We start from the raw sequence: 22,267 nt of genomic DNA on the forward strand, positions 1-22,267 counted from the left end.
CAGCAGTAGTGAAGGTGTTCCCAGTGAAGCATGCTCTGGAGTGCAGTGTTTCCTCTGCTTTGTCTCTTGAGCAAGTCAAAGGCACATAGACCTGCAGCTTGTCAAGATACTGACTAAAGCAGTGTATGTCCTGCTTCCATAGACATGTATAAAACTATCTTAAATATCTCTTACTTTATGAATAAGCAGTACTTTAAGCATTATCTCTCCATCTGTTTGGTAAATTGTTGCCTGTGTATGTGTGGAGCTGGTGAAAGAATTGGCTTGACAGGAGCTGGCTGTAAAATTTCTTTTTTTTATTATTAAAGGAACCACCACCCAAACCCCCACGCCGACATGGAGGCTGGGCAGTCGATCCTGTGCTGGCTCCTACCAAGTGAGTACTCACTTCTTTCTTTATTAATAGGGGCTTCAGCATGGATTAACTGAATGTCACTGGTTGGGCTTTGGAATTGCAGGCACTGGAAATGTTTTTTCTGGATTTTGCAGTTAATGTCTCCAATATCCTTGTTAACTCCTTGAAACCATTTGAGGTATTGCTCTTGCTTGGTCCCACTAGCAAATGCTCTGTGTAGATTGACCTGTCTGGGCTATGAAGTGCATTTACATTGCTGTCTGCAGAAGGCAGTATGTTCCTCACCTGGTATAGACCATGTGGGATTCCTGGAAGGAGCCAATAAGGGTGTTAAATACATGGGGATGGGATTTGATTGTCCACGTCCTTTCCAGGAGAGTGACACATGTCAGTGACCCACTGACAAGCATGAAATGAACTGTTTACCATTTAGTGATTGTCCTTGATGGTAAAGATGAAATCTGTTGATGTTTATGTGCATATGGGTTTGTGGTATAATGGAGATGGATGGAGATGGTCCAAGAGAAGAGATGGAAGAAAAAGTTATTCAAATTGTAGGATGTATGTTGAAAAGTCTGATTCTTATGAAGGACACATTAAGAGAAATACCCAGATACACTAATAGGATGGGTATCAGAACTAAGGGACAGTTCAGACCAGAAGGAGGTCTCAATCTATTTGTTATTTATCAAGCTGTAAAGTTACCTTGCTGTTACACTTGTTATTCACAGGACTGAAGGGCTCTGCCTTCGGGTGGTGTGAGATTGCTTGTGTATATTAAGGCCTTTAGTAAGAGTGCATTTGTCTGGACATGTGCTTTGGAGACACTGATCTCTGGAAAAAGTTATATATTTTCTTTCTTGGAACCTTGAGAATGAGACAGCACATCTAGAGACCTGTTACACAGTCAGTATTTCCTGGGAGCTGAGAAAGATGGTCTACATTCTAGAAAACAGTACTTTTTTGGGAAAATTATGGCTTGCTCTTTGTCTCCAAAGAATATATCAGCCCTTTGTAGAACCAAGATGAAGCTTATGGAAATGTGATAGCAAAGAACAAGGGTGAATTGCATTGCTTAGGAAAAATAAATCACGTAATTGGTGGCTATGTGAGGGACTGGATAAGAGCTAATTCAGTTATTCAGAACTGAGCCTAATGTGCCCTGAAGGACAGTGCTCAGGTTCCTAATATGATGGCACTGTGCTATGTGCTGCTGTAGGATGTTTTCTGTGGTTTAACTTGAACCTTATCAGATAGATTTAGAGCAGTAGTTATCATCAGTGCTTCTCCAGCATCCCAATTGCATGGATAATGGATATACCAGGTGCTTGGAGTAAACACTCCTATGAGGTTGGAAGCAGAGCAGGAGCTAGAGGGCTGCAGACTTTTCTACCCATAGGACCCTGCCCAGTGGGACATAAGATGAAGACGTTCCCCTTTCTCGTTCATGAGTACAGTATTGTGTCATACTTGACAGTATTCTCTTCCTTTGTAGTAAGAGCTTTTATGGAATAAATTTTATGAAGAGAAGGTTTGCTCTGACGTTCTTTAGTTGTAGGAAGGATGAGGCTTTTGTACAGCTCTTCCCCTGTCATCTCTTCGCTTCAGCTGCAGATTCTTGATAGGCTGATCTCTTTTCCTTTCCCTCAGAGAAGCCTGAGATGCTGGCCTGTAAGGCTGTCCTTGTGACATATCCCAGAGTTGAACCTTCATGTGAAAAGTCTGAGTCATCGATGGGCTGATGTCATACCAATGTTGCTGTAGCTTTTTTGTTTCTGTTTTCTCAGGCTTTATCTCCCCATAGCTTTTCTACCAATTTGTCTAAGTCTGGAAGACCATCAAGTCATTGCTCCAATTTCACTGGGATAGATATCGATACACTAGAATAACGTGCTTCTAGTAACATATCTGATGCAGCCATAAAGGGCTCTTATGCCAATGTAACTCAGCCTACACTTGGAAGTATATTGCTTTAAGTAATCTTGTTTAAGTAATTTTGAACTGACAGCAATACATTCTGTGATATTTTGCTTATGAAGTGAGGGTGAGCAGCATGACTGCAGTTGGATTTTCTGTGTTGTGCAAGTATATTTTGGGTCAGATGGGATACTGCAGCCACTTGGGAAAGTCTTGTGCATCATTCTCTTCCTTATTTGAGGTATAAGCTTTTAGTTCTGTTTCTGACAGATTCAGCAGTAAAACTGCAAACTTACTGCTTTCCCTGCAGGGCTGTTTTAACTCTTTTTTGCTGTATTTCTAGATCCAAGTTTTATCAGTTTGAAATGATTATTTGAAATTGTTCTCTGTGTTTCCACTGAATAACTGTTAGAGTAGAATTTAATTTGTGGCTGTTTTTCTGTTTTTCTATCTTTGCTGCTCCCTCCTCAGCCCTTACCTATCCAGCTCTTGTCATACCAAGGTGAACTTTCAAATATTTTCACCATCTTGCTGATTCCTTCCATTAGACTTGTGCTGTCTCAGACTATTGCAAGTTAGGAAGAGAAGGAGAGTCCAGTCTATAATTAGTTTTAAAATTAATTTGCACAGATTGTGTGCAAGGAAGAGAAAGTAATTTTGTCACGAGTTCCCATGGCGTTTACAAGTGTCAGATATTAATGTCCCAAGAATGATCATAATGCTGTCCTTTTTTCTCATTCTTAAAAAAAATAATAATAATAATGCTAAAAGTCAAGCATGGAGCGATTACTTTGGACTCCCAGCGCCTCTGTAAAACAGTTGTCATTACTAGGAGTCCCAATTTGTTGATGTGGCTAATAGTGAAGACTATAGATAAGTTTCTGAGCAAACCCTCAGACTTGCCCTCTGCCGTCAGCAAATAAATGGTGCAAAGCAATGACACAGAAATCTTTTTTTGCTTACTGATGGGGTTCTCTGCAGCTGAATGTACTGTGCATTGTACAGAGAGAAAAGAGTAGTTGTCCATGAGAAGAGGCAGTCCCATTGCTGCCCCAGCAATATTCTAGTGCCAGTGTTACAGGAAAGGGGATCAGCCAAGAACCAAGGCAGCTGCTTGGAGCCTAGCACCCTGCTGACATTACATAAATGGCAGTAATTACAGATGGTTTTATGCTAGAGAAGCATCGCTCCAACCACTGGATGGAGCTCAAGTGCCATTCTGAAAACTGTACTGATGTCCTTAATAACATCAGTGTTGACATTTGTGTCAAGCAAAGCAAAGGTTTTATTGTCAGGTTATCTCATGCTTTGGAAGGAAGAAAAAGAAACACAGCATTCCTGCCAATGGGAGAAGGAAAAAAAAAGTCATTTTTGCATACTGGTGGGGACTTGACAAAGGAGAGATGTTTCAAAGACCCATTTAATTCCAGGTTCTGCTGATCTCATCTATCTGACTTTCCTTATATCCTACTTTCCTTATAGAATTTCCTTCGTTTTTCTTCCTGTAAGTATGTTTTTCATTTGTTTTTTTGATCCCGTGTGTCTCCTTTCTTACGCATGGATCCTGGCATTTTAGCAACAGGTGCTCCAGCCACAACTGAAATTTCTTTTTTTCTGACTGCTCGGTCATACAGAATTGGAATAATTAGGGCTTATTTAGGTGAATGACCAGAATGTTTTGGAACAAACTTGTCTAGCAGTGCCTTTCACAGGAAGATAAATGTCAAGGCCCAAGAAAGAAGTGGATGCAGTTGGGATGACCTTTAGAGTGGAACGGTATTGATAACTCAACCTTTGTGTAGAAATCATTTAGGGCTCTGGAGGTTGGGCAATGGTGAGATTGCACCCTGGAGCTGGAGAAAAGTTATTTAAGAGATTAAGGTTTTTTATGATTTAAGGTCTCTAGAGCTAACTAAAGTTAAAAACCTCCTGTTTGAAGAAGATGGGCTTAAACTATCCTGTGTTGCATCTATATGAGATGACCCTCAAGAGTGTCTGTTTTATAGAACCTCTGGCCATCCCTGTCTTGCAAGTGGGAGTAGTAAAGCGTTCACAAGTTTCTCTATCTGACATGGCAGGGAAAAGCTTGTGTCATTGTGTCTGCCCTCTACTCCCAGCCCTGCAATGCTGAGATAAATCCTGGGCTATGCTTCCGTATGACACTGCCATGTTAGGAGCAGAGCCAAGCTCCTGGTGGTGGGGAAAACAGCAGGCTCCCTCTGCATCTTGCCACCCTCTGTGGATGTCTTCAGTGATGTGAAGAGTACAGGTACAAAGGATCGAAGCTACCAAGTGAGGAGGCACAACTGAGAAGGAGAAGATAGAAAAGGAAGTCTGATTAAGTTTTGTCTTGAAGTGTCTGTTTTTGGGTTTGTCCCTGCATTGATCTGCAAGGGAATGAGGCAAGTAATAGCCCCTTGGGGACCTTCAGGACTTTCCTCTCAATGTCAGCCGTCATTTTCAATCACCCTCTCCCTCCCAGCCATTAATTTTGGCCCAGGATCATGGGGACTTGTCCATCTATCACTCCTAATTGACACTAAATGATCTGTCAGTTTATTGATGAACGGCAGGAGTGGAATTGTCACAATATATTTTACTTTCTAACAACTCCTCCTGACAATTTTACCTTGTCCATCTCACTCTCCTCACATAAATCTCCATTGGCCTCTCATTCCTTCTCTTGGGCTGTTCTGGTGCCAGCCGCCTCCACGCCATCGGCACGCATCAAGGACATCAAGATGGCGGTAAGCTGCAGTGTGCAGGCCTGGGGTGGGCTTTTTCTTCTCTTTCTCTCTCACTCTTCTTTTTTTTTTTTTTGTTTTAATAAGCCGGATGTTCCAGGAATGCTAACAGGCTCTTGTCCTCTTGTCCCTCCATGTCATTGCTGGGGTGAGCTCTCCTTGGTGTTTCTGTTTAGACTCAGTAAAGATAACTGGCAGAAAATTGAAACTCCCTTAAAGACAAAAGAGTCATCTGAGAGTCCCTCAGTACCATTGCTGTGATGGGGGATTTTTTCCTTTTAATCCTGTACCGTGTGACTAGCAAGGGTTTCCAGCAAAGGGAAAATGCTAGACTTATGCCCATACCTGCATCTTAGCAGTGCCCAGAGGAGCCTGGAAAAAGAGTTGGCTTTTGTCTTTTTTTTTTTTTTTTTTTAAGCTATTTTTCTGCTTATTTTTTTCTTTATTAGTGAAGTTTTCTTTGTCTTTTTCCTGAAAGACACTGGACAGTTGAAGAAGTAGAAGGGCTGTAGAGTCTACCTCCCTTAGGAAATGGAAAATGGAGCCTGCACAACAAAAGCATGACATTTTGGTAGCAGTCCGTGTAAGCTGCTGAGATGGCAAAGTGTGAAGTCTCTCATTTTTTTGATTGAAAGCAAAGCATTTTCCTTCCTTAGTTCTCTGCATCTCCAAGGAATTTACCAGCACATCCAGGGAAGACCATACTTGCTGTCCCAAATAGTTTGAGCTTAAAAAAGCAAAGCACTCTTGAAGACTACATGCAACTTGGAACTCTTTTGAATCAGTCAAAGCCAAGGCTAAAAACTTGTCTGGCCTACTTAGGTCACCTCTAAATTGACTGTAAAGTCTGACTTGATGCAGTTTACCTGTGGAAAGAGAACTAAGGTGACCTTGATCTACTTGTTTGCCCCCAATTCCCCCTGTCCTCCCCTAACCAGCCTACTGTTCCCAAGTTCTTTAGATATCATTTTTTTAGAAGACGTGGCTCTCAGATGACAGCACAAGGTGGCACTTATACCTGGTTTGTCTGAGTTTTTGTGTTGTGGTTTTTTTTTTTTAATAATTTAATATAATGTTTTCAACGACAAGTAAATAGACTTTGGCCAGGTTCTTCAGAATTTGGAGTTTGCTTTCTGTTGTGGGATTTGGGGGGAAAAAAAACACACAAAAACCCAGCTTCTTTGTCTTTGCTGTCTAGTTCTGTTTCCTTTAGCAGTTGGATTCTCTGTAATCATGAGGATCAGAAATGTATGTTTCCCTTTAAATGGGAACTGAAATGCTCCTGTAACCCCATTTGATGTGAGAGTTGGCTCCGGTGCTCACTGCTCACTGGAGACTGAGGATGTGATCTCTTGGACAGGATCCCCTGTTCTCAGGGAACAAAGATGCGTGGTGGATACCTCTAGAAACTGCAGTGCTGTTTTCCCACACAGCAGGAATTTGTGTTGAGTGTTGTTGTTTTTTCTGTTGCTCAGTGGGAGCTCAGAGCAGCTCTGCTGTTCAGCTCTTTACCAGCAAGTGGATTGGGGCACCCTGGGAACATCTGTTATGGGGACGATGCAGTGTGTAGGCTGAGGTTCAGCAACCCTGTGAACTGCATCTGCCTGCTTCTTCTCTTGTGCCAGTTCCTAAAGCCTGCTTGCCAGAGCTTTCTTCCTTTCTTATTTCTGTTAAGTAAGCCTGTATACTAGGACATGAGGAGAAAAACAGCATGAGGAGAAAAAATCTGCTACAGATTGGCTAGTGCCTCTTACACCCATGTCAGCTAGAGCTGTTTAGCCACAGTGTCTGTCAAATCATAGGATCACAGAAATGCTTGGTCTAGAGGGACATTAAAGCCCACCCAGTCCCAAACCTCTGCATACACCCCCACGTGCAGGGCTGTCCCCCACCAGCTCAGGCTGCCCAGGGCCTGGCCTCCAGCACCTCCAGGGATGGGGCATCCGCAGCTTCTGGGCAGCTGTGCCAGGGCCTCACCACACTCTTGAGTGGAAAGAATTCTTCCTTGTATCTAACCTAAATGTCTCTTCTTTTAGTTTAAGGCCATTCACCCTTGTCTTATCACTGTCAGACAGTGTGAAAAATCAGTTGCCATCGTGCTTGTAAGCTCCCTTCAATTACTGTAGGGCTGCAATGAGGTCTGTCCAGGGCCTCTTCTCCAGGCTGAACAAATGTAGCTCCCTCAATCTTTCTTCAAGGAGAGGTGCTCCAGCCCAGGTCTTGTCCCGCAGGGAGTGCTTGCTCATGGCCGTGCCCCTCTTCCACCCATGCAGCACTTAGTATGTGATCCAGGCACCCCAGGGAGATGTGAGGCACCAGGGTGTCATCTGTAGGACCATTACAGGTTCCACAGTTGTGTGTCTGCCAAATCCCATTGAGGAAATACCAACACACACCCATGTGCTCCTGGGCTTGGGAGCGGAGGGCCGTGAGACAGTGTCCTATGACAGAAATAAAAGATCACTGCAATCTTGGCTCTGGTGAGGGTGCTGTTTTGATGGCAAAGTGCAGCTTGATTTTAGGAGTCTTTTCCAGGCTGCCACAGTCCTGGGAGAGGTGGGTAGAAAGCTGAACAACTGCTCAGCAGCCCAAGGAAGGTGAAACGGGATAGCTGTCAGGACGTGTTGTGTAATGCCTTCCAGCACCACTGCAGTTCTGCACTGTGAAGCTTTGGTGGGTGTTCTCCACCTGCTGTGCCCCAGCGAGCAAGCAGTGACCGAGCCCCACACGTGGGGAGCTGGGAGCGCTCGCACTGGTGCGTCATTGTGGATGTGCGCTGAGTTGTGCCTCAGGCTGCTGAACAAGCTGCTGCTCGTGGCTCACCGCCCACTCACCGCGGTGATGGGCACGGACAAAACACTTGAGCAGGAGTGTACGGTGTTTGTTTGGTTTTAATCGTAAAGAGAAGTGGTTCAGACATGCCAAGAACAGGCAGGCAGATGAGATTCTCCCCGGGCTGCCGGGCCCTGGGAAGCACCTCGCAACGTGCGGCCCTGCAGGCCTCCCTGGCAGCCGATCCCCTCACACCCGCCTCCCGCAGCCCATCCCGAGGGGCCGCCGCGCCGCCGAGGCCCGGCAGAGGGCGGCCGTGGCCCGGCGGAGACCTTCGGTCGTCCCCCGCCTTCCAGCCGGAGCTCCGCAGCAACACGGCGGGTGCGGGGGGTCCTCCCTCCCCCGGAGCGGGCTGCGGGCGTGAGCGGAGCTGCGTGAGCTGCGAGCACGGAGAGATTTCAAGGACGTTTCCCTCCATTCATCCCAGTTATGTGCGTCTCTAAAATAGGTTAACGGTGTCTAATTAACCACTGCACATTGTCATGCTGCATAAAGATAGCAGCCTGGCAGTTCTCTGAGCCCTGCTACTTTATCTCCATTTAGATCTCCGTGGTAGTCCATTAAATGAGAAAGAAGCAGTTTAACGGAGATGATGTCTACATTAGAGCTGCCTTTCACCTCTGGGCACGGCTGTAGGCAGCTCCCTTTCAGCCGGGCTGTGCGCTGCGGTGCGGAGGGGTTTCTGAGATTCAGCCCCCTCTCAGCACGAGGCAGGATTGGGCCGGCTGGGGCTGAGCGTCGCTCCAGATCGAGATCACGTTTATATCTTCTGCTCCGGCACAGCTTGGAGACAAATAGGTGGTGCATAACGGAAGTTGTGTGATAGGATGCACTGGGGTCTGCCGGGGGTCTTCTGCCCCGTCAGAAAGAATGAGAGAAACAAAAGTATTGTTCTCACAAGAGCGGATGATGGCTGGTGTGAATACAGCACACAGTGCATTTCTGAGCATTGCTCCCGGGACTGTATTGTTTTGCTTGCCCTTACTTAAGTGTATATTCATGCAGCACAAAGATGCACCAGAGAGTGTTCAGCATGTTAGGAAAAAATTATTTACCATGAAGTTGGTCAAAGGCTGGAAGTGGTTGATGCCTGTCAGTGTTCAAGAGACATTTGGATAATGCCCTTAATAATCTGCTTTAACTTTTGGCTAGCCTTGAATTGGTCAGGCAGTTAGACATGATTTTTGAAGATCCCTTCCATCTAAACCATTCCATTCTATAGTTCATGCACAATTGCTCATTTTATGGATGCTTGTTGCTATCCTCCCTGGGCTTTGTCTCCTGTTAGAGCAAACAGGAAGTGAGGGCAATGCACTTGTTGCTGAGACACAAGAAGAGAGTAGAAAATCTATCTGTACTGACCTGACTTTACAGTTTATCTTCTTCCATGTCAGTTTTCGCTCATTACTAGAAACTTATGCCCTTAGGGGTGAGTGAGATGCTGTGCACCTGGGCATGATATTCTTTAAAGGATGAAATGTTGGTCTCAGCATGTTGCAATTGGCATTGATAAATCTGAGCCAGTTCTCAGGAATGGCCACTCCACTCCACTTTGAGCAGTGTGGTAACTTTACAAAGAATGCCTGCAGGGCTTCCAGAAGCTGCTGATAGCACCTGGAGACCAAAGGGACAAGCAGGTAGCTGGACCTGCAGGCACACTGTCTCATGTGTAGCTCAGCCCTTACCCAACCTTATGAAAGGTGCAGGGTTGGAGGCAGGACACATTTCAAGAATTTATTAACAACTTTTTTTGCTTATTGCCTGGATGGTTTTTAACCTCAGGTCATGGGCCAAAGCTTGTCCTTTCTCTCTGGGTCACTTTGTTAGGTAGATTTAGATGATGCATTTCAGCCAAAGAAAGCAAAACGTTAGCCAGGAGAACAAACCAAAAATATTTGTGATTTTTTTTCCCCAGCTTGAAACAAGGAATTAAAAAGTAATATGTCATCAGAGAAAATAAAAGGAAGGCTTTGGGTTTGGGACTTTTAAAAAAAGAAAGCTGGTTTTTATCTTCTTTACCTTAACTCGGTCATCAAGGTCACAGGGAGTGTAGAACATGAAATTCTTACAGAAGTTTCATACCATATATCCCAGATAGTTCTCTACCCATGAGCTGGTTTGAAATGCCAGTTTCATCAAATGATGCTATTCCAAGTCATATATTAACAGACCTCTGTCGTGCAGGTGACTGAAAGCAGATGTCTCACCTAAACAGAACAGCAGTCATTTCTGTCTCCTGCTCTGCTTCCATTGGTATTTAAATGCTCTCTATAAATGAGAGTACTGTCGACGTAACATACTTTCCTCCACTGCCACCTCTGTTCCCTGAAGCATGGGGACTGGACTGACAGTGGGGCTTTAGCTAGCCCTGGAGAGACAGGAGGGTGTTCTAACACCCAGGCTCTGGCGTTACAGTGAGCAGTACTGCTGTCCTTTCCTGGTTTATTAATTTATTCTCCACATTACTGTTTTTTTTTTTTCAATGCGGTGCAGTTATTTCATAATAAAGTAAAGCTATTTGGCAAGCTTGCAGATTTGGGAGTGCAAAAACTGCCTTCTGGAAGTGTGTAGGAATCTGAGTATTCTGTACAAATTATGAAAGTATTGAGTGCAGACAGAAAATTAAACCTAAGTAAGAGTACTGATACCCCCAACAAAGCTGTCTGGATTTGGAGTCATCTAGATCAGTGAAGTGAACTCTTATAATTTATATTTTCTTACTGCCTTCAATGAGTCCATTTATAACATAATCAGGAAAAGTCTGGAAAGCTTTAAGTCTGAGAAAGAGCAGAATAGTCTCTGCCACTAGGACTAAATATGACTGCGTTCCCAGTGGGCCACCTGCATATCTATCAGGAGAGGGAGCTCAGGAAAAAGAAACAGCAATTGCTTGCAGGGACAGCAAGGTGTGACCCTCTCCTGGGAGGCATAAACATGTTTCACTCCTGCCTGGGAACAGGCAGTGAGCAAGAATGTAAGAAGCGTGAGTGCTGAGGGAAAAAAAAAGGGTTATTTGGGGCTGGACAATTAGCAAGAATAATGGGATCGTGCTAAGGAGAGGTTAGATAGAACCTCCAGGAAATGATCCCACTGCGAGTGCCAGGGGTCTGAAGACAGGCTGTGGGAAGCAGTTCCGTGAAGGCAGAAGGGAGAGGGAGAAAATGGGATAAATCATGTATCGTCTTTTCATCTCTGGTCAGATTCCAAACTCTGTTGTGTGCTGGCAGTGGACTCTGATCCATTACTTTCTCTTTCTGCAGCATCAGGAGGTCACAAATGTGTTTTGCACTATCACTGGGGAAAATGACTTAACTGGACAATTACTCCCCACTGAAAGAACTCTCCTAAATTCATAACTCCGCTGTACTTCTGCTGGAAGCTCAGGTGCAGGTGTCACTTATGTGGCTGTAGTTCTGACCATAGCAGTGATATCACTGGACTATTATTACTTATAGGGTCTAACCTTTAGCCTCTCACAGACTGCAAGCTCCAAGGAGAGCAATGGAGACAAGGATTTTCTTTTCATATTTAGACATTGTCTTGCTCTTAGAAGAGTGGACTGTTCATAGGAGGACTCAAAGAGGCCTGTGGCCTCATCAGAGAGAACTGATGAGAAGTCTGCCTGTTTCATGGAAGGGCTTTGAAAGGTGAAGTGCAAGGCAGTGCAGCAGCTTCTCTCACATCTTGGTGTGTCCTGGGACAGTGCATGTGGTAGAGTAGGGCCCCATGTGCTCTTGTCATGGTGCTCTGACTTGAGAGAGGGGAGAATATTTATTCCTAATGCATAGAGATGAAACTTCACTCTGCAAAATGGCCAAAGCAATCAGTGAGTGATGAAGTATCTGCTAAAAAGAAACCTGGCATTTAATTAACTTTTCAAAGTGCTGGTTCAGCAACCTCCATGTTTTACATTTTGAATATTGAACAAGCATCCCTAATCGGAACTGAATTACTTCTGGGCTTGCTGGGGTGGAGAGCAAGGGAGCTGCCATTTGCCAGTGCCTCCCCCCCACATTATTATTATGAACTTCTGTTAACTCAGCCGGATCAACCCTGATTTACTGCAGCGACAGCATGTCTGACCTGAACTTGGCCTGCTCAGATAGAGCTCCTAACCCTCAGAGGTGACCACATAATCTTTAAGCACAACCAAGGGCTAGAAGAACCTGTTGATCTCTCAGGGGAAGGTAGACAAATTATACTTTCTTTATTGCTCCTTAATGTGCCAACCTCTGCACCCAGGTAAGGCAAGCTTTGCCCACAGTTGATGTCAGAGAGTATGAAAAAAGTATCTGAGAAACTGAAAAAGCAGGGACTCTGTTCCTTGCTGTATCTGGACCTGATTGTCTTTTGGGACTCAGATGATTCTGCTTTATCTTGATGCACTCAAGGACTTTTTGATGCCTTGGTTTAGTGGTCAGTAAGAACTCTTTACAGGTGTGATGTGTGATATTAGACCTGGTTGCAGGAACTGTTTTATACATTAAGAGTGATACAGAGAAATATATGTTTTTTAATATATCTTTCTAGACTTTTCTAAGCACAAGCTTTTCCTTGTCTTGCAGGTCAGGAAAAAAGCATGCAGAAGAAGTAGAAGAGTAAGTTCCCATTGTTGCTGAGACTTCTTTCACAACTTCTACATCTGATTTCATAGAGAAAGGGGATGCAACTCTCTTAGCTCCTGTACATCAAGATCTGGAATCTGGGGTGGATGCAGAGCCTGGCATAAATTCATGCACTGGTCATGGGTCAGGACTGGTTGCTCTGTAGTTCCCTGGATACAGAGTTTATGGTGGCTGTGTCATTCCCGTGTGAGAGAAAGAAGTGGAACATGTCTGCTTTCCCAGCATACTCATGCCAGGCTCTGCTGTCTAAGCCACGTGTAATAACCTAAGTATTTGCCGCAGATATGAGGCATTGTAGACTTGTGGGGAAGAAGAAGATGGAAGAAGATGCTTCTTTGGGCTTTCATTTGAAATTCTTTTCACCTTGTGTTTTGTTGCAGTCATCGTCTCAGGCAGCAGAGCCAGGAGGTATCGAGTGAGGGAGGAGGTATGTTTTCACCTACTTGATGCCAGAATTGCCTTTATACCTGTCTGGGGGTTATCCAGTAAAGTGAGCAGAGGCAGCTATCTGGTAAGAAATGGCTAGAGAATGAATCAGCTTGAGGAGAGAAACAAATGTGGCTGCTGTTTAAGTCTCACAGCTGCTGAATGGAGGAGAGAGAGCAAAGAAGATTGAGAGAACGATGATGAAATGAACCTACAGTCTAAGTCTGTCTCTTCATTGACACGGAATAATAAATGCCTTGAGGAAGAAAGAAAATGTCATGGGGACACTTCTCTGTGATTACCTCCATAGGGATAATAGTGTACTGGGAAAGAAGAAAGCTAAAAGTCTGATAAAAAGGTAAAAGCAGGGATAGAAATCACTGCTGTCCCCTAGTTTAGATGATAGCAGGCTCTGCTTAAAGCTCTTCTTGTGTTTTGTGATAAAAGCGTTATCTTGTGCCTATCAGGACAAGTGCTTGCACAGTTTTCTTAAGGCATCTGTCATTAGAGAACTCGTTATTTAAGAAAAACACTTGCACTAATGCAAGATCTTAGATCATAAGCTGAACTTACTCTGGTGGGTTATCGTACTGGACTCCTAACTTACCGCTGCTAGTTTTCCACACGGTTTATATTACCTACGCTTACAGGACTGATTGAAGCAAGAGAAAGCCCAGGAAAAATCTGTAGTAGGAAGTCCTAGGCAAACAGTGGAAGGCCATGGATGTAGAAATTCATTGAAGTCTCTAGCAGCTACCTCAATTTTCAAGGGCTAAGAATTTTATACAGTGTATAAAAAGTTGCATCTGTAAAATGTTGCTAAGCATTAAGAAAATTACTGGAAGTCACAAAGGATGAGACATCAATATGTTTAATGAGACTAATTAGAAGACTTATTTGGGTCTTCCAGACAGATTAAGCACAGCAGCATATGACTGCCTGAAGTGGCACCTTTATAGCACTGGCATCTTCAGAATAGATTTAATTTCCCCCATGGGATGTTTCTTGGGCTTCTTAAATTTCATGATATATCACTGAGGCTGATAGTCTGTTCTGAATAGCTATTTGTCTGTTTGCATGTGTGCTGTCCTTCTTGTTGAACCTTGGTCTTGTATTCAGAGTATAATAACTTTCTTTGCTAACCAGGTATAAAAACTTGCCAGATGTTTGCAGTATATGACCTTTAGTGCTTGGGTTATAAATACAGAATATGTTGGGCTATAAATACAGAATAGAATTGATACAGAACATGGTATGAAGACATGATAGGTTGTAATACGCTTCCCTTATTTACTTGTACCTAATTTGTGGCTTGTAGTTAGTTTTGGCTTGTTTGCTAATCAGAATTCAACTTTGGACTATATGCATGTGTTAGAAGAAGGATCCTGCAAACGTTACTGGGAGATCCCACCCGGGCAGTTGCTCGTATAATCAGATACACTGGTTTGTAGATCTAATTCTGATATGGAAAATCTCTGAATGATCAATACATTGCATGCTAGTGGTCCTAGTGGTACAGGGAAACTAAACAGACTGATTCTGGGAGAGCAGTTCTCTGTGTGGACTCAGCAATTGCAGTGAGGACAGGTAACATATAAACTCCAGAACCTGATTAAAAATGCTTCTGCAATTAAGCAGAGGGGTACATAAGAGCTGGCCAGTGCAGAAGGTGTGCTGTGGTTGTGCCTTAAATTGAGTCATATTGGCCTCCCCTGCGCACAGTGAAGGGCTTGTGTCCTTAACTGTAGCAGTAAAGCCCAGATTCTAACCACCCTTAAATCAAGACATTGGTGTATGGATCCCCAAGGATGGGTCATGGTTATTTTTTGCTGCATAATGTGTTAGCTTGTACAACTTAATATGAACAGGCGCGGTTGCCTACTGATTGCTGCTGTCAACCAGTACATTTGTATTACCTTCCTTTGCCCTATTAGAAAGCTTAGCTGTACCATTCCATTAACATTGCTTGTCCGCTGTCCAACCTTTTTATTAAAAGAATGAAAGACAAAACAGTCTGCCCTTAAAAAGATAGCTTACGTATCTGAAGTGTGCTCAGCTATAATCGTTTGTATGGCACTAAAGCTCAGAGGCTTAGAATTTGGAGTCTGTTGGAGGAAGCACTGAAAAATGACAAGCCCTGGAGAGAATCCATGGTTTGGCATGTGGAGAATGTGGGAGTGTGGGAGAGAAGGACAGTTGGTTCTCAGAGTGTGGGAAGGTTGTGTGAAGACTGAGGTAACCTGGGATGTTGCAGGGAGATGGACCACACAGGACATCATATGTGGAACTATATGCATTTTCAGCCACTCCTTACAGCTGCACAGGGAAACCCAGGTGCAAGTCATTCACACTGTGCAAGATAAGCCACTGAAATATTAGTAGTGAAGTGTCTTGGCTCAAGCTTTGCTCAGAATTCATTTTCTTTAACCTGTATTTCTTCTTCATTGAGGCTACTCCAGGACAAGAGAGCCATTTTGAAAAGGAGCCAGTGCTGAGTTATAGGGATCAAAGAAATGTGTTTCACTAAAAGCACCATCTGCTCCTTTAAAACTGCAAGCTGGAAAGACTGATATGAAAAAGTACAGCATCTCTCCAGCAGCAGTTCTGGTGCATTGTCTGATGGATTCTGGGGTTTCCTACAGTGCCTTCCTTCTCTGAGCTCAGTGCCCACCCTCCTGAGCAGTCACTGGTACACGTTAGAACACAGTCACAGCAAGTGGATAACTAATGTTCCTTTGTGAGGTTGTTGTGTGTCCAACCGAACTGTGGTGCAGCCCAGCTCCTCTGTACCATGGAAAACTCGCTTTAACAGGATTTAATGCATCACATCTTAAGGAATAATAAACTTTCACAGGCCTCAAAAAAATGTTTAATTCCTAGAGGACAGGCCTAGTTGAGTCACTTTCAGCCAGGGGCAATTGGGGGCTTAATGCCATGTATGTAGCAATCTGGGCAATCTAAGAGAGAGGAGTTTAAGGGTAATTGCTCAATTTTCTGTCCATGTCAACAGGGAAAACGGGCAGCTGAGTCTGAGTGCTGTAGAGCCAGGAGACTGCAGGTGGGAGACAATCAGGAGAATTTAACAAGTGCTTTCTGTAACAGCCATGAGCAGTTTCTCCCCACTACAGACTATTCTTTGTCACAAAGTGGGAGGAGGACAGGACAACTGAGTATATGTGAAAGGGCTTTCTCCTCCCTTTGCTCCTTTCTCCAGCAGGATTGTAGAGTCTCTGCTTCTGCTTTGTTTGGGTTTGTTTTACTTAGCTTGTGCGTGACTTTACTCAGCTTGTGTGTCTCATTCTGACATGCAGCTACACTCTTCTATCAGCAGACAACTTTGTTGTATAAAAGTTTCCTCTATGTTCTGTTCTTGTCCACCTGTTCTGCTCTGCTAGGTTCCACACCCTGGATGCCTGTCTCCTCACTGCATGGTCCTTGGGCTTTTCCTCTTAGCACTGGAGCAGGGGTCTGTTAACTGATATTATCATCTGTTCTCCCTGCTCTCCTTCTTTTACAGACTGTTCTCCCATCTTCAGAAATCTTTTGCCCCTTTCTCTCTTACTCTTGCATAGCTCCTAGAACAGGGCTTTTAGTGGAGAACTGGGCTGTGACACATGTGATACTCTGTCTATGGGAACAACAGCTTATTTTAAAGCAGATAGTGTGGGTGAATGAGAGAGCTGATTGAAATGAAAGCCTGCCTGTGCTCACAGACAACCCGGACGTGACCTGCAGGTGAGGAAAGCTGCCAAGAGACAGTCACTGGATCTGTGCCCTCAAGGCAAAATCCCTTCCTGCCTGCTGGGAAGCCTCTTCGAGGAAGCAGAGCTGATGATGAGACCTCTCTATACAATGTCAAATCTTTAGAAGGACTTCTTACCCTTCTGGCATGTGGCAGCAGCTCCTTTGCATTTGAGCAGGATAGGAGTCCAGGCTCTGAGCATAACAGGAGCAGTAGAAAATGTGTTAGTGCTCCATTGAATATTAATCTTACTTGCTTGGGGAAAAAAAAAAAAAAAAACAACAAAAAACAAACAAACAAAAAAAAAAACAAAAAAAACAAGAAATGGAGAAAGTGGGCATGTGCCCTGGTCCCTGCATTGTCCTGGGAGCGATGTCTATCAGGTGGAATGGTAACACAGGATATGGCCATAAAATACCAAGCACCTTACAAGCTGCATGCAAATATGCAGCAGTGCTGAAATTACTCTGAATCGAGCTGAGAGTAAGAGCACAAGGTGATTGCTGCCTGCGTTATTCTTGATGAAGTTTGCGAGTTGCTTCCTGGTGAGCTGCTGTTCTGACAGAGCACACCAAGTGCTGGTGGTTTCCGGGGGCTGTGACTGCAAGGAGTGTGTGACAAAGAAAGCCTTATCAGCCAAGCACGAGCCAGAAGGGTGAGAGCTGGTAGATGGGAAGCTGGACATAAGCCAGCGATGTGCCCTTGCAGCCCAGAAAGAACTGTCTCCTGGGCTGCATCAAAAGAAACTTGGCCAGGTCGAGGGAGGTGATCCTGCTCATCTGCTCTGCACTGGTGAGGCCTCACCTGGTGTACTGCATTCAGATGTGGAGTCCTCAGTACAGGACAGACATGGACCTGTTGGAGCATGTCCAGAAAAGGGCTGCAAAAATGGCACAAGAGATAGAACACCTTTCCTGTGAGGATGGGCTGAAAGAACTGGGACTGTTCAGCATGGAGAAGAGAAGGCTCCAGAGAGACCTGAGAGCAGCCTTTCAGTATCTAAAGGGAAGCTACAGGAAAGATGGGGACAGACTCTTTGGCAGAGTTGGTGGTGATAGAATAAGGGGAAATGGTTTCAAGCTTAAAGAGGGTAGATTTAAGTTAGATGTAAGGAAAAAGTCTTACACAGTGAGGGTGGTGAGGCACTGGAACAGGTTGCCTAGAGCGGAGGTAAGATGAGAGGAGGTTTCTGGAGACTCTCAAGGCGAGGCTGGATCAGGCCCTGGACAACCCGATTTAGCTGTGGTGTCCCTCTTCCTTGCAGGACAGTTAATCTAGATGTCCTTTAAAGGTGCCTTGCAACTCTAAGGATTTTCCGATTCTGTGAATCTGCAGGAACTGCTGTGGACTGAGTCCTTCAGAGGCTTGAGAGCCAGCAGGTTTGGGCAGAGCTATATGGGCTAAAAGCATTGAGCATGAGTTGCATTGGATACAGAGTGAAAAACATGGTGGTTGGGAGCTTGTGTGAGGGACTGAAGAGAGGGGCCTAAGGCAGAGTGACAATGACTGCTGTGTTTCTTGGATTCTGTGCTATTAATTTGTGTGTGGTTCTGTCAATGCACCTCTCTCCTTCACTTACTGCTCCCTACTGCACCGCCCTAAGTCTTTGCACAAGGTCAGTGAAGGGCAAACTCAGACCAACGTTATGGTTTCTCCTGTGCTGCTGGTCCAGGCCAGCTTGAACTCCTACAATGACTGCTGACATTGCGATCTGGAGGTTCTGCTGTTTGAGGAAGCCTTTTTTGGCAGCCGTGGTGGATGGGGGAAACAGAGAGTACGTCCCAGGGGATATGGCTGAAGTCCTGTTTGGAGTGACTAACCACTTGTCACAGGGCAGTGGACAATTTAATTGCAAGGGAGTGAGCACGGCTTGTTTGGGGCTGAAAATAAAGGAGTGGGTAAGCATCTTCTATCACTGTATTCTGCAGTATGGTGGATACATAGTCATGTTGGTCCTGTGATTGCTGAGTCCATAAGTGTAGTTGACGGACTAGGTTTACCTAAAATACCCTTTAAGAAAAAGCTCTTGAAAGATGATTACAGAATTGAGACACCATCATTTAAAACTGCCTGAGGCAAGCTCCTTTGAAAATTGCAGCAGTGGAGGGACAGAGAGAGAACCACATAGCCCTTGATTGTAGTGTCGTTCCCTCAGGACCCGTCCCCCCTCCCCCTCGGTTTCTCATCTGATATGAGAGAGAGCAGCGGTTAGATTCCTCATCTGTCTTATGAAAATCCGATTCTGAGTGGCTCTGATCAAACCCGGATAGCTGTCAGCAGCAGTGGCCTTGTGTGGAGGGAGGGAGGCTTCTGAGGAGTTGCTGGATGTGGAAATGTCATGGGTGCTGCCGATCAAAGAGGCATTTTTTAATAAATATATATAAAAAAATAAAAAACCTAAGGATTTAGCATAAAAGAAATGTAGTTTGTCTTGTTTTTCCAGCGTAACATAAAGAGGATGAAATAGAATCAGATACGCCTGCTCCCAAACATAGATCCACGGGAGCATTTGAGAAGCTGCTTTCTCTGCTACGCTAACACTGTAGCACAAAATCACTCATCTCCAGTGTTATTGAGGACAGTTTTCTATTTCTGAGTTCACCAAACCCTCCCAGAAAACCTCATGCCTTCTCATCTGCTGCCCTGCCACCTCCTGAGTATGTTTCAGCAGGGGAATACTGCAAAGGAGCAAAGAGCAACCTGTGTGAAGAAAAAAACAGGTGTTAGTAGAAAGGAGGGCAGGTGCAGTGCTCTGTCAGGGACTGTGGGTAAATGCTAGGAGGTGTCTGGCCACTGTAGATGCTGATAACCCCAGGAATATGTTGGACTCCAGGTCCTGATCTTGGCCTCCTGTCTCTCCTGTCCTCTGCTGGTGAAGAACCTATATGTTAAGAGATTCCTTGTCTTTAAAGCCTTTAGTATCTGGTCTAGATTGCCACCTGTTGAAGCCCTGCACAGAGCTCAAGAGACTCATATGACGTGGCTTTTTGGTGCCCTGGTTGCACTGCAGCAGATTATCTCTCCTCATGCTTCCCAGGGATCAAAACTGAGGCTTTGTGACAACAGCATCCTTGAAAGATAGCAAATATGGCTGATGCATGTCCAGCAAGCTGTCGTCTGAGATGCTATCCAAGGTAGTAGGGTGTCTCAGTGAACCACCCAACCTTCCAGCTAGTCCTCCATCTAGCTAGCAGTATCATCAGAGCTTGGCAGCTGAAGAAAAAACGATTTTGTTTGATGTATCTGTAAAGCAAGGCAGGAGGGTCATTGCTGAATCTGCTGCATGACCCATCCTGTCTAGGTCCTGTGAATCCTCTCAGACCAAAGAGTGACTTTTCCCTTCAGCTGCCTATGTCACACCATTACGCTTCTCAGAGGGGTGTTTTGGGACATGAGAATCTCAGATGATCTTCTGCTTGTCTCAGCTTTTAAGACTGCCCAGCAGCTGTAGTACCACCTGCTTTTCACCCTACTGTTTTCATCTCTCTGCTGGCTGAAAGGTACACTGCTCAGTATCAGCCTCTTCCTAGGGCAATTTCAGTAAGGGAAAGGTATCCCTATGAAATTAATGTCTCAGCATCCAAAGAAGTATTCTTTATCCTCTCCATTTGCCTGCTGCTCTCCTGAGAAAGGAAAAAAAGCCTTCCAAAAGCCTTCAAGCTTGTTTGTGTGTTCAGCAGAGGCTGAATGTGTCCCTTATTCCTTATGGTTTTTTGAAGATTTTTTTTTGCCTGTTGCTTTCCACTTTTTTCTTTTCTTTTTTTAATTCTCCATTTTTCCACTTAGAGGGAAAAATTATTTATTGCATTGAGATGCGCTAATTAAAGCCATTTTCTGGTATTTGGTTACTGAAGTGTTTGATGTCTCTCTGACAAGACCATGAAATGCACAGTGTGTCTACAGGGACAGAATTTGCTGAACACGGTGCTTTGTAAATGAGGGGACACAGTGTCGCAGCAGCTCATGAATATGAAACGCCCATGATGCTACCTCAGTGGACTTGAGAACACAGATGAATCCTGTCATGTGCTAAATGAGACCAATTTCTTTCACTTAACTTCATCTTCAATCAGACCTTCTTCCATTTGCCTGTTTAAAATTCCCCAAACGTGATGCAGAAGGTAACAGCATTCAGTAAAACAAAGTTTTGCAGCAGCAGAGATATTATAATTATCTCATTTTTACATTTTATGAGCAAGCAACTTAAACTAAAGTTAGTTTCATTCTTATGCCTGCTTAGTGGCAGGGGACTGCCAGTTCCAGCAGCCACTGCCCTTTTTGTTCTCTGGATATGGCAGTGGATGGGAAGAGAAGACAGCTCCATCCCCACTGCAGAAGTGCCCATTCTGAACTGGCACTGGAAATACGCACCCAGCCGGTGGAAGTTAATCAGATGAAGCAAGATGGAGATGTTCTTTTGGGTGTTTGGATCTTGGGTGTGAGGCTTAGGTGACTGAAAGCAGCCCGGTGAGACTTGGCAGCCACCGTACTGAACAGCTGTAGGCTGGACTTGAGATGTGGTTTCTAGGAACAGCTCTGATTTATTGCCTGACCTTGAACAAATTCTGTCTGTCTCTAACAAAGCATTGAGTTCTGTGGGGCTAGGACCAGATCTCACTGTGATGAGAGCCTGCAGGTGTTGCAACTAAACCAAAAATAAGCTCCTAGGAGGGGAAGTGCAACTTGACAACTTGCAGGTGTAGCTGGGCAGTAGTTAGTAGGCATGCCTCCATCTCCTGCTTGTGGCTGTCTGTGGTTGTCATCAGTAACCTCTTTGCTAATGGGCAGAAGAGGTGATGGTCACTGCACATTCCTTGTCATGAGCACAGAACCCTGCTTTGTGTGTCACTTTAAAAACTGCTATTCCTTGTTTATTGTTTGGCTACCCAGATGTAGCCTTTCTCCTTTGTTTCTTCGTTCTACTGCTCGCACGCTTCTGCCTCATGTTGGCAGCATCTTGTCATAATTTAGCTATGGAACTCTAATAGTTTAAGACCTCGTTTGATCTAGCTATTGTAATAAAAATACTGCTCTTAATTATGCTTTGGACTTGGATGTTCTAAGGCATTCAGTTTGATGGAACATATTACAACTCTCCTGTTAGCCAACACTTGTACTGGTGTCTCCCATCCTAACCTATGTGTGGATGCACTCATTTTGATTTCATTCTTTGATAGTTTGCACCTGCTTGCTATTATATGAGGGATGGAGGGGAATCTGCAGTGGTGTAATCCAGCATTTGATGCTCACTCAGTATTTCATATCTCTATCATGAGTAGTTTTGAAACTAGTGTCTTGTTTATAGGCTGAAAAATTCATGAGAAAGGCTTTGTTTTGATTTTGTTCCCAGTCATTTTGAGCAATAAAGGGAAGTCTCACCCGATCCTCTTTACTGTCACTGTAGGCACTGAGCTTTATGTTGTCTCCTCTATCGTGGGCATACCATGTCTTCTGCTGGTGATGAAGTACCTGGCACATGTGTCCACCTCTTCTACTCTCTCTTCAGCTAAAATGAAATTGAGATACTCTCTCAGGGGGACTTGAGTGCTGCTTTTAGGAGCGTTCATTCTGGCAGTTTTATCTGTCGTATGAAATGGAAATTTGGAGGAGTTCTGTCTGGGGAAGA

General features: G+C 44.5%; 1 protein-coding gene across 2 annotated transcripts in view; it reads left to right on the forward strand.

The window, feature by feature from the left end:
• IFT43 (intraflagellar transport 43) overlaps positions 1 to 22,267 on the forward strand; it is a 43,788-nt gene that overhangs the window by 16,095 nt on the left and 5,426 nt on the right. For both annotated transcript variants that reach the window (XM_042865466.1, XM_042865456.1), the window contains 3 exons: positions 309 to 376; positions 12,414 to 12,446; positions 12,854 to 12,900. In XM_042865466.1, the coding sequence (XP_042721400.1) occupies positions 309 to 376; positions 12,414 to 12,446; positions 12,854 to 12,900 (148 nt within the window). The remainder of the gene's footprint in view (positions 1 to 308; positions 377 to 12,413; positions 12,447 to 12,853; positions 12,901 to 22,267) is intronic.

The sequence above is a fragment of the Lagopus leucura genome, unplaced genomic scaffold (assembly GCF_019238085.1).
Source record: "Lagopus leucura isolate 7727_CA_CO unplaced genomic scaffold, USGS_WTPT01 Super-Scaffold_1, whole genome shotgun sequence".
NCBI classification, from domain to species: Eukaryota; Metazoa; Chordata; class Aves; order Galliformes; family Phasianidae; genus Lagopus; species Lagopus leucura.